The following is an 11,612-nucleotide window of genomic DNA, read 5'->3' as shown; positions in this document are numbered from 1 at the left end:
AGACACAAAGTACAGCTGAGGCTGATGGGAATGTCTTTTGGTTGATTAGGTCATAAACAATTATGTGTATCACAAATGAACATTTTCACATGATAATGGTGCCAGATAAAGGCCAGCGACTTTAATCTTTTTCAGAGCATGGATGTCTGTACAGCCTTGTCACAGTAAACCGTTCAGTAGTCGACCAAAATGGTGGATTGACCATCACTGCCATCTTTGGAGCCAAACTTCTAGCATGGCAGAAAAAAAACTTGTATAAAACAACGTCAGACCTGGACACATTTGGTCTGGACAGAAAAGGTGGTGAGATTTCCCCTTTTTATTTGATTTGAAAAATACAATCATACAATTTGAAAGTGTTTTTTAAATAGAGTTAAGTCTTTTAATGTGACGTCTTTCACATTTTAAGTAGTATTAAAAGAATGTTGAACAGGAAGTGTCATTTACTTCCTGTTCACTTTCTTAAATAAGCCGGTTTTGTCCTCAGACGGCTCAGTGCTAACCACCACGACTCACATAGCAAAATATATTTTGGCTTTAATAACTATAACAGAAACTCTCAAGTTTAGCCTGATTCATTTTTTTTATTTTGGCTGAATTTTAAATCAGCAAATCCAGATCTATGAGCAGGAAACCAAAATGTATACAGTATAATACAGGTTGTTGGATTTTTTATGAAATTCATTATAATCTTTGCCATGTTCACCATCTCAGTTAGCATGCTAATAGTTGCTAATTAGCACGAAACACAAAGCACAGCTGAGACTTATGGGAATGTTATCGGTTGATACATTTTTTATCCTGATGATGGCGCTAAATAAAAATAAAAGACTTTATTCTGAATGGGAACATGAACTGTCACAGGAAACTGTTCAGTAGTCGGGACCAAAATGGCGGATCGACCAACGCTGCTAGCATGGCTAAAAACACGCTATAAAACAATGTAATGACACAGAGACAAAAAATAAAACACAGCAAAAGATCAAAATAATGCTAATTAAAAAAAGTTTATTTTATTCCGGTAACCATTTCTTTTAGCTCATGAGGGATTCACACGACCCACAAGGTGTCGGCGGCAGCAACGACACCTGCAACTCTTCGCACTTCACTGCAAACTCACGGGATCGACCCACACAACGGTAACATGAACGTGAATAATGTCATAGTCTTTACGCAGTCGTCCGGCCAATCCCAAATTAAACTTTTTCAACAAATAGCCACATGTTTACGTACGTAAAAGCATCTGTTTACTGGTTCATGACATGTAGGAGAATAAGAAAAATCAACAGAGACGATGAAAAAAAAAACCTGACATATTTTCAAAACTACCAGTAGAAATCATTTACAAAATTGAGTCTTTGATTTTTCAGTTGTCTCTTCGTTACAGTTTAACATTAAGTATGTAGTATAGTTACATTTACAGTATATTAAAACGCCATATCTTTGACCTGTGAGAGTAACACTGACATATTTCATATTCCAAACCATTCATTTTTCTAGTCTAAGCAGAATAATCTCAGCCGATACTGGCCCGAAAACTGACCGTTATACTGCTGCGACAGGCACACATAACTAACAACATGACATACTGTAGGTTTTTTTTTTTTTTATTATTTGTAAAGCCAAAAGGAAATAATCGCTGTTTTGGTCCAGTCACAACAAATTCTGAATAAAAGCAGCACCCTCTCCACGTATTGATTCTCTCACCGGTACAGTTCGCTCTAAAACGTGTTGCTTTTTCCTCATCATAGCTGGATTTATTGCACTTCTTCTGGAGGAAGTGAAACAGAAGCAGTTCGAGTGTCTGCTCTAAAAGTTACAGAAGACAGCTACAAAGTTTCTACTTGAGTTGTTTTAAAATGAGGTCAACAACAACACAGTATCTCAGCAATATATCTGTCATCAACAAACCGAATGAATATTGCTTTTAAGTTGTTTGATATGTTGTTCAGTCTTCAGAAACTATTTATTTTTAAATCCTTGGTACTATGATATAGTCTCTGCCTGTATCCGTGTTTTAAAACGTTTTTTTTTCTAAACAATAAGCATCCTCCGAGTCGTCGCCAGCTCCACGTTCAGGCTACGACACCCGCTTCCTGGAGCTGGTTCGGCCCAGGCTGGCAGTGCTGGACCGGCGGGAGAGGATGGGGGTGGCAGTGGGGGGCGACGTCTCGCTGGGACAGCCGTGCTGGAGCAAAATATCCATGCAGCCTTTGCTCCCTGTTTTTCTGGCTATCCTCATCGCCGTCTGGCCCTGGTTATCCTTCGCTTTCACATCGATTCCGTACTGCCGGCAGAGAGAGATGATAGTTAGCTTGTTTTTAGTTTAAATGACAATTAAATTCAGAAACGTGTGCAGTGAAATACAGCTGTTTGCCATTAAAGGGACAGTTCACCCAAAAATCAAAAGCATATTTTTCCTCTTATCCATCGAGATTGCTTTGGTGTGACAGATCTTGATGTGTTGTCTTTCATGTAGGAACTATTTTCTTTCTGTATCTCTGCACTAAAGGAAGCGAGCATCTACTCACGGACGATGAGCTAGCTAATATTCATGGGCGGCATATCAGTTTCATCACCGTCACGTGTCACGTTCTGCGACATAGATCTTGCAGTTTTGCCACTACCATCACAAATGTTTTAGCATATTAAAAATCTTGTATTTTACTGTGTTTGTGATAACATGCAGTTAAATGACTAAACACGCACTCATAGAACCTGAGTTACGACTAGTAACTACTGTTTACCTCGCAAGTGCCGACTTCAGTAACACAAACATGTGGAAGGTAAACAAAGCACCCACGTTTCTCCGTTATTGTCTGAAAGAACCAACATAAACATCTTTAGCTATTTCTAGACCCAGTGGATTAACTTGATCTGTGATGGGAATGTCCCCACAACAAAAACTACAAACTCTTATGACTCTAGTCCCATCTAGCTCTGTTACATTGGAGAGAAGGCAAACATCTCCACAGCCGATATCTCCAAAAACACCTCGATTAAAAATCAGCACCACAGGTAAGAGGAAAAACAAGCCTTTTTGATTTTGCGTTGAACTGTGCCTTTAAAAACAACATGTGCTGCTGGAGACCATCAACTCAAACATCATGATATGTTTTGCAGCAGCTATGAGACCAAAAAGACGAGCATCTTTTCCTACAACAGGTGACAAGACGTTAGCTTGTTAGCTCATTAGCTAATCTTGTAATCCTGTTAGAGGCGCCCTGCGTCAAAATCTCATTGTGAGGCTTTATTATCTTAATATGATTGTGGGGAGAGAGAGATAATATTAAGCTTAGATGGTGCTAAATGGTTATTGTTGTGTTAAATCATATTAGCAGACGCACTGGAGTCTCTGAGCACATGAAGCTCTTTCAGACTAAAAAGTTTGAGGAACTATGGAACCACAGGAACCAAACTAAGACCAGAACCAAGAACTAAAAAGTCTCTTCCTTGTTTGCATTTCCACCACATCTGAAGTTTGATTAATTTAATCAAACCGATGATTCGTCGAAAAAAGAGGAAACAACAACGCAGAGACGTGTTGTTATTCTAGGTATTTACAGATGCACGCCCGCATGTCAGCCTTCCGCTTTTGAAATTCATATTCAAACTAAAATCACCAAATTTGGAGATATGTTGTTTTCACTGGACAGGAGGGGCGCCTGAAAAGTAGCTGTCAGACAGATGCAGTGGAGTGAAAAGTACAATGTTGTGCACATCAAAAACGCACCCAGATGAGCAGCTGGGTCATGACTACGTCTCCCAGCTGACAGGCGGCGTGCAGGGCGGAGCGAGGCGGCGAAGTCGACCCGGCCGGTGGAGCGTTGATCTGGTCCTTGGTGCTGTGGGCCAGAAGGAGCAGCAGTCTGGGCAGATCTCTCTCAGTCACCGCAGTCAGCAGCCACCCCCGCATACCGTCCTCCGCGGGTTGGGGCGTCTGGAGAGCCGCCACAAACGCCCGTTGATCGTACTTAGCGCGAATCCACGACTCCCTCACCTCACTTGTGAGACAGACACAGAAAAGAGATGCGGTCATTTACAGGAACGCACAAGATTTAGATAACTGGAAGCTCTGATGTCTGAGAATCTGAGTATTGACGTTTCTGCAGTAGCTGTGATCACGTTTACATGTTTATGACCTGACTCTCATATCAAGAGGTGGAGGGTGGTGGTGGTGAAGTTCAACAACAAGGCTGTCAAGCCAGTGACCGCAGTTCGAGACAGCGTTTCAACATTTGTAAGTGTGAGACCACCAGATATTTTAAAGGAGACCTCAGGACATTATTTAGCCGAGCCACTTGATCGTCTCCTGACGAAACCAGACCACAACATAAAATTGAAAACTGAACCTAAAGCAACGTACAATTGCAGAAATAACAACTTCCAGAAATATTCCCAACATTTATTCTGGCGAATAGGTTGGTGTATAAAAAGATAATAAATAGTTTATTCAGCATTTGTAAACAGATGTAACTGTAACTCATCCTGTGAAGGAACTAATGAATAAACAATGAATCACTGCGATTATAATATACCTGTAAATATTTTATCTGAGCATCAAATACGAAGCTTTTATCTATTATGTATCTCTATATTTAATAATGTATTTAAGTGTTTTATTTATTTATAAATACTTCTAGATGAAGGCCGTGGCAAATATTACTTATTAAAAGTATTTATTATTTAAACAGGTGTATAAATGTAATACATGGAGCCGATCCCAGGCAACATTGGGCAATCGGCGGGATGCACGCAGGCTCATCACAGGGCTGACAACCTTTCACGCTCACATCCACGGGCAATTTAGAGTGACGATAAACCCAAACTGCACGGGGAGAACATGCAAACGTGCCACGACTTGTTGATAAGGAAAATCTTTAGTCGGAGAGCAGCCGATCAAGTTGATTTTAAAGGTGCACCGTGTAGTTTGGCATGAACTAAAACCAGCTGTCTGAAAATAGACAGCTCTGGTCCTATAAATAACTGAGGTGATGAGCTGAACCCACCGGGTTGCATTAGGTGTGGGTTTGGTTCTGCCCTGGGTGCAGCTCTCCCAGATGCTGTTGGCCATGTGGTTTCCGATGGCAGCCAGGACTTGCGTGAGCTCTCCGGGCAGGTCGTCCAGGTCCAGCGAGCGCACACGAGACAGGTGGGTCCCCAGGTTTCGATGGATCCCTGAGCACTCGATGCAGATCAGCGCACCCAGGTTGAGACTGGCCCACGTGGGATCTGCAGGGCGAGAACACGGGGAGCCCGGTCACAGGACGTATGTAAGACAGATTACTGAGTCAAAACAAACAGTAAAGTGTGACAACACCGCAGGCTGTGGATGTCGCATGAAAGCAGAGTAATCCTCCAGAGGAAACCAGCAGCTGGAGGGGGAAGACGCCGACGTTAAGAACTCACTTGGTGCTTCACAGTCCACACACAGACTGTTGCCCTTGGCGTTACGGATGGCCTGCAGCGCTACAGCTTCACTCTGGCTGCTCCTCCGAGCCTGAACAACACACACAATTTAAATTATTTGTTTGTCTACACAGTTACATAACAAGAACAAATTATATTTCAAATCCTTGGCCTCTATGTGAATGTGTAGTTTGATATTGTTGATTTCATCATGTATATTAATTATGGAGACATCTGGGGTGTAAAAAGCTTCTTCTACAGATTTCTTGCATAATTCACAGCTGGATGATACAGATAATATTTTAAAGCATCTGAAAACATGATTTCCAAATTTAAAGTCTCGATAACTGTACTCTACTTATACATGACTTGATTTTTAGCAATCACAGTTGAAATTCAGGAAAACATTTTTACAAATGAAAACTTGAAATCACGGTCACACCAAAAAGTGATGCAGTGAAATGCACCCACACACCTTCATGACATAATTTGGATGTAAAATCCTCCACTGCTGGCAGGGAAAACAACTGTAGCTGGAGCGCTAACTGCTAACATGCTAGCCAGCCTGTATATGTTAGTGCTAGTCAAAAACTTTCTTAGCTTTTTTTCCCCATCAGGTTCTGCTCTGATCAGAAGCAGTTTATCGACTGGAAGAAAGCTCAGAGATTATTTTTTAAATTTTGGGATCTTCATTCCTGTTTATCAACCTGACTGCAGCAGCGATCTGCGGAGGTGACCTCTGGGTGTTTAAGTAACTTCACTGTAATGTTGACCGCTGACTGGAGCTGTGGGGGGAAATATCCTCTGAATTTAAACCCACGTACACACACCCTCGATGCACTCTGTCGCTCGCTATTTTACGGCTAATGTAGTTGAGTAATCTGACTGTATGAAGGGAATAAACACTTCCACGAATAATGCTAATAAACACAAATGATGCTGTTGTCAATCTTGCTTTGCTAATTGTGAACAAAACATTAAACAACCAAATGTTCATGTACGGTAAAGTTTTAGTTTTTATAACAAAAGACTAATTGTTTGTAGACATTTTAATGCAGACTTATTACGTGTTATGGTCTTTTTGTAATGTGTTTGTACCTTGTTTCTGCCGCTCTCACAGGACTGCAGGCTCGCCAGGATCTGGCTCTCTATAGCCGTCACCCACGAGTCCCTGTCCTCCAGGCTCTGGGCCTCAAAGTGCCACGACTGCCCGGTGAACGACACCACGATAAAGTCTGCGTTCTCTTCCTCTGCAAGAAAAAACGGGAAGCGGAACAAAACTCGTGTCAGATTTGCATGTGCACAAAGACAAGTAATTCACCGTGGATTAATATAATGGGTGTTATGAATCCATAGTCACTGAAGGGGAAGTGAAAAAAAAAATGAATTCAAAACAACAGAAAACAACGTGATGGAAGGTGAGAACAGAAAAATCCTGGTTATTACAAGAAAACAAGTCAAATGAACAACTCGGGCAAACTGAGGAGGAACACAGACATGAGGAGAGATGTTGCTCCATCAACCCCCAACTTGTTACCTGTCTTATTAATGTTTCTCAAGCTACCAAAGCTCTTTAATTTCCACATTTTGCGTTTGGCTGCAGAGCGAGAGATAAGCACAGGAGAAAGGAAAAAAGAGAAAACAGAGACAGTGCAAGTGTTAAGAAAAAGGCTGTTAAGAAACATTCAGAGACCTTTAATCTTTATCCCGGCAGAAGAGACAGAGGGAGAAGACAGAGACATGAGAAGAAGGAAATCTGCGTGGGAATGTGTAAATAATGTGAATATAAACATGAGGTTTCCTGGATTGATACGAGTTGTTTATAATAACTGCACTCTTGAATGTTTTATTAATGCATGTGTGTTCCTGTTATTAATTATAAAACCTCTGTTGTTTTTTATTGTTAATGCTTTTCATCGATCACTCTTGTATCTGTGTATTTATACAGTTGACATACAAACTCTATTTTAATCCCACTACGAACAGTTTTTCTGGTAAACACTTAAATCTCTGCTGTTAAATCACCTTCAGCCTGCCCGACAGCTGCATCTCCTTTCTGATTCATGCTCTTCTTCCTCCTGTTCTTCTTCCTGTCGCTCATGGGAGAAGCCTGGCCGGGGTCTTTTCCAGAGAAAGGGCTGGCGGCCCCTTCGAGGGCATCTGTCATGGTGCAAAAATAATGAATCGTATACGTATGACGAGCCAACTGGTGGTTAATGACTGGAAGGTTTTTTCCATTTCACGCGTACGTACCGACACTTTGTGCTTTGGTGGACAGTGAGGAGGGGCAGCGCTGGAGGCCTCTGTCTCCTCCCTGAGGCGACAGACCTCCAGACCGGTCGTCAGCCACAGAGAGCGTGGCCGGACACAACTGAGGAACTGACAGCAAGAGAGGAAGTAAAAGGTTTATTTATAGTGTATCATATTTATATGGTGTGCAAGAGTGAAATCCTCTCTGTTTCATATTTCACATGCAACATTTACTTAACTAGTGATGCAACAATTATCAGTACTAGAACTAGTAAACTGCAAACTACACACACTGATAACTAAAAAACAAAGTACCACCTCTCTCCTGCCAGATTTAACGCTGAACTACACATTTAAATCTGTCACAAGGGAGGAAAGTCTTTTTATGTTTAATGAACTGAAGGTTTTTATTATGCAAGATCTGAGGGGGTGCTGTCATCCCCTCAGCGACCCTTCCTCCCGCCTCCATGGAAATTTGCAATTTCTATAATGAAGTAATGATTTAAGTCTTTTTTTCCCCCGTCCTGTGAAAGGCTCATTGCACAACTGAAATATCGTCTTGTGGAAAATATAAAACGGCAGGTCTCCTTCAACAACATGCGGGTCGCAACACATAAATACATATCGGCATGTTTAATGAAGGCATTTTGATTTTTGCGCAAATCCTCCAGTGTGCCTTGGATTATTTTTGAGGTCTTGCATGTAAAATTTTTTTAATCGAGTCTATATTTCACTCATGCATTACCACGCAACCGTCATGAGACTGACTTTCCTGCTTCCAGGTTCTTAACTGTGAGAATTTCCTGCTTTTGTAATCTGAATATTTTTCATGTTTGGACAACTGATCGTGCAAAACGAGCAACATTGTGACAGACATTTTTCACTTCTTCCTGACGCTGTAATGACCAAACAGTGACTCAATTAATGAGGGAAATAATCTGCAGATTAATCGATTATGACGATGATTGTTGGCTGCAGCCCTCGCCTCCATTTTCTCCTCCTCTCCGTGTACGGGTGGCTCTTTGGAGAGATCACACTCAATAATGGGATACATCATTTCTCACAGTAGAGCTGAGTTAAGAGCTTTCTGCACGATTTTAAACCAAAGAAAGCAGGAAAAGGAGCATTAAATGAATCTCTCTGCCCTCACACCCTCAGTATCAGTACTCTGTGTACATGTACACCTGAAGAAGACGTACCTGTACTGGTGTTATCAGCTGCCGTCGGCTCCTTACTCAGCCCGTTAACTCCAGGTGCAGGGACGGGGGGGACAGGCGAGGGGCCCGCAGGAGCCACGGCTCTCGGAGGACGTTTCCCGGGAACTTTAACCGTCACACGCAGCAGGTCAATTTCCTTCCCGTGTACATTCTGCGTGTAGTCCTGAAAACCGACAAAACGACACGTCCTCTTACAAATGATACATTTAATTCTTGCTGCTACAACATGATATGCTTTTATGTATGTATGGTTGTTTGATTTTGGGGTAAACTGTCCCTTTAAAGTCTCTAAAGCTTTATTCCTTTTCACTGGTGCAGAAAACTAAACTACTGTAGAAATGTTGAATCACTCAATCAATTGTAAGCACAAGTTTCGAAGCAATTACAGTTCTGCTGAAGACAAACGTGGCCTGAAAAACTGCAGCTGAATCTGTAAAGCTGCAGATACTCTCTCCTCTGGCCGAGTGCTGAATGTTCCCTGTGTTTTACTGCCGTATTGATCTGCCTGCTGGTGTTCTCTTACACTGGAGCTGGAGTGGTAAGACAGCGTGCCATTGTTGGACAGGGTGACGTATTTCTTCTTCCACTCCTTGTTCAGAGAGCTCCCGCTTCTCTTCCACAGGATGCTCTGTCGAAAAAACAACCAAGGTCACTGAAACTCGCAAGAAACAAAGCGAATCTGACTAAATTTAGAGTCGACACAACAGAGACGAGATCTTCAAAGTCCGACGGCAGTAGCTGATAGCGCGGTATTAATAGATCGGCTGGTTGAAAGCGATGAAACAAAGGATTGTTTTGTGCTGCTTATGTAAGATGAAATAAATAGACGAGTGCATTTTTGTTCCCACCTTTGTTGCTGAAGAGGGAAGTGGTACAAACTACTGTGCTTTAAGCATGTAGCATGTTTATTTCTTGAACTGCAACCCAATCGGCAGAGTAATTGGTAATGTACGCTTCTGCAAACCACAGATGTGGAGAAACTTCACATCTTTTTATGTCACAACTTGCTTCGGTTTAGGCACAAAAACTAAACTCTCAGGGTTAGAAGAAGACGACATGTTCTCACGTCCAACACGTCAAATCTGGCAGCTTGGCAAGTGGACTGAAGCTTCAAAATATGAAGCTCTACCTGCACCTGTAGCATCAGTTTTGGACGTGAAAGGCTCAGCAGTCAGGTTAGCAACAATACATATGCAATGTCTCGTTAGACGTTCAAAATAAAGCTCGTTCATGAACAGTTTCTACGATTTGGTTAGGTTTAGGCACAAAAACGACTGAGTTGGGTTCAGGAAAAGATCAAACTTTGGGTTCAAACATCAGAACTCTGACGTTACTCACACGATATTAAAAAATTAAATGTCGACATCGTGTTAATAATGCACATATGATAAGATCCAGTGAAGATTTTTGGCCTTTTGCATCTCTTGGCCTTTTCCCCAGCAATTGTGTGTAATTCTCGTTTTTTGAGGTTAATTTATTTGCCAAATTAGAGACGTAAAGTTAAAGATGCCGACACTTTTTGCTCATGTTTCTACAGATATCGTGATAATATCATGATCGTGACTATTTGTTTGACTATGATAATCGTGAAGTGAAGACCTGATATCGTGACAGCCCTGCTGCATCATGTAACACTCATGTAACTTGAGTTAAATCATTTACACGTAACATGAATCATTCTTGACTCTTGGCCACAAACAGGATGTGAACTCTGGTCTTTGGGAGGAAAGTCCAGTGTAATCCATCCAACCATCCCAACCCCCGTCTGAGTTGGACTTTTCTTGGTCTTTATACTTCTGCAGTAGCTCGGCAACCTTCTCGCCTTAATGCAACTCCAACTTGTAGAAATGTAATTATGGTACGTAGCCTATGACACGGACGTATCAGTGTTTTGCAGACTTTTTTAACTGCCAACATTTTATCCTGGCGCCTGCGCTGATCACCGTTTGAAATGTAATCCAAACCTGTTTGATGGGAACTCCCCGCGTGCTGCTCGAGTCTCCTTTCCCGTCACCAGCCTTCTTATCTGGGTCCCGGTTCTGAAACAAATCCAACAGCAGTGAAAGCGTTTTAAAAAGAGCAGCAGGTTTGAGCGTGAGGGAGTCAGAGATGGAAAGCTGAATGGATGGAAATGATAGTGAGAGATGACAGGAAACCGAAAGGTGTGAGACATCGACTGACCTTGAAGAGGGAGGGTCGTCTGGGGATGTTCTTCAGCGAACGAGAGTTGACGCTGCCAACCCCCTCTCCCTGTGCAACCCGCAGATCCCTGTGACCCACCACAGGGGTGGAGGGGAGGGAGTAGGCGTAGCCGCTACTCGGGCCATTACTGGCCTGAGAGGAGGAGCGAGGCGGGGGAGGACAGCGGGGTCGGGAGGTCGGGAGGCAGGAGGGGGAGATGGGAATGGAGATGGAGAGAGTGAGAATGGGCTGAAAGATGAAACAGATCTACAAAAAGTGGGTGATGATCGACAGCATGAATTTTTCAGTCGTCGATCATCGCGAACGCGGGGGAATGTGATACTCGTGGAGCTGAGATGGATGTAGAGGAAGTGATGAACGGTCTTGGAGATGGCGTTGAAAATTACTTTTCAGTTTGATAGATGATTTGAACTTTATAATGCATGTAACTCTTCCTCAGATGAAAGCTTAACCAACCAAGAGAGAGCTCCACAGTCTTACCTCGACTCTGAAACCTCAGTCACTCTCTCAAAACATATCGTTCTTGTCCATGTT

The 11,612-nt window shown here is 42.4% G+C and overlaps 1 protein-coding gene across 6 annotated transcripts in view; it reads right to left on the bottom strand.

Moving 5' to 3' along the window:
• Positions 1-988: 988 nt before the first annotated feature.
• agap2 (ArfGAP with GTPase domain, ankyrin repeat and PH domain 2) overlaps positions 989-11,612 on the bottom strand; it is a 49,944-nt gene continuing 39,320 nt past the window's right edge. For 3 of the 6 annotated variants that reach the window (XM_084366569.1, XM_084366567.1, XM_084366564.1), the window contains exons 8-19: positions 11,058-11,210; positions 10,841-10,915; positions 9,400-9,504; positions 8,859-9,039; positions 7,663-7,788; positions 7,435-7,569; positions 6,947-7,006; positions 6,508-6,659; positions 5,410-5,500; positions 5,010-5,232; positions 3,734-4,004; positions 989-2,287 (exon numbers count right to left, since the gene is read on the bottom strand). In XM_084366569.1, coding sequence (XP_084222695.1) covers positions 2,081-2,287; positions 3,734-4,004; positions 5,010-5,232; positions 5,410-5,500; positions 6,508-6,659; positions 6,947-7,006; positions 7,435-7,569; positions 7,663-7,788; positions 8,859-9,039; positions 9,400-9,504; positions 10,841-10,915; positions 11,058-11,210 — 1,779 coding nt within the window. In that variant the 3' untranslated portion in view covers positions 989-2,080. The remainder of the gene's footprint in view (positions 2,288-3,733; positions 4,005-5,009; positions 5,233-5,409; positions 5,501-6,507; positions 6,660-6,946; positions 7,007-7,434; positions 7,570-7,662; positions 7,789-8,858; positions 9,040-9,399; positions 9,505-10,840; positions 10,916-11,057; positions 11,211-11,612) is intronic. The other 3 variants (XM_084366568.1, XM_084366565.1, XM_084366566.1) reach the window with 2 other exon arrangements.

This window comes from Pagrus pagrus (assembly GCF_965226575.1).
Source record: "Pagrus pagrus genome assembly, chromosome: 11".
NCBI lineage: Eukaryota > Metazoa > Chordata > Actinopteri > Spariformes > Sparidae > Pagrus > Pagrus pagrus.
Note: the sequence above shows the minus strand (reverse complement) of the source record. Positions and strands in the feature narration are given on the sequence as shown.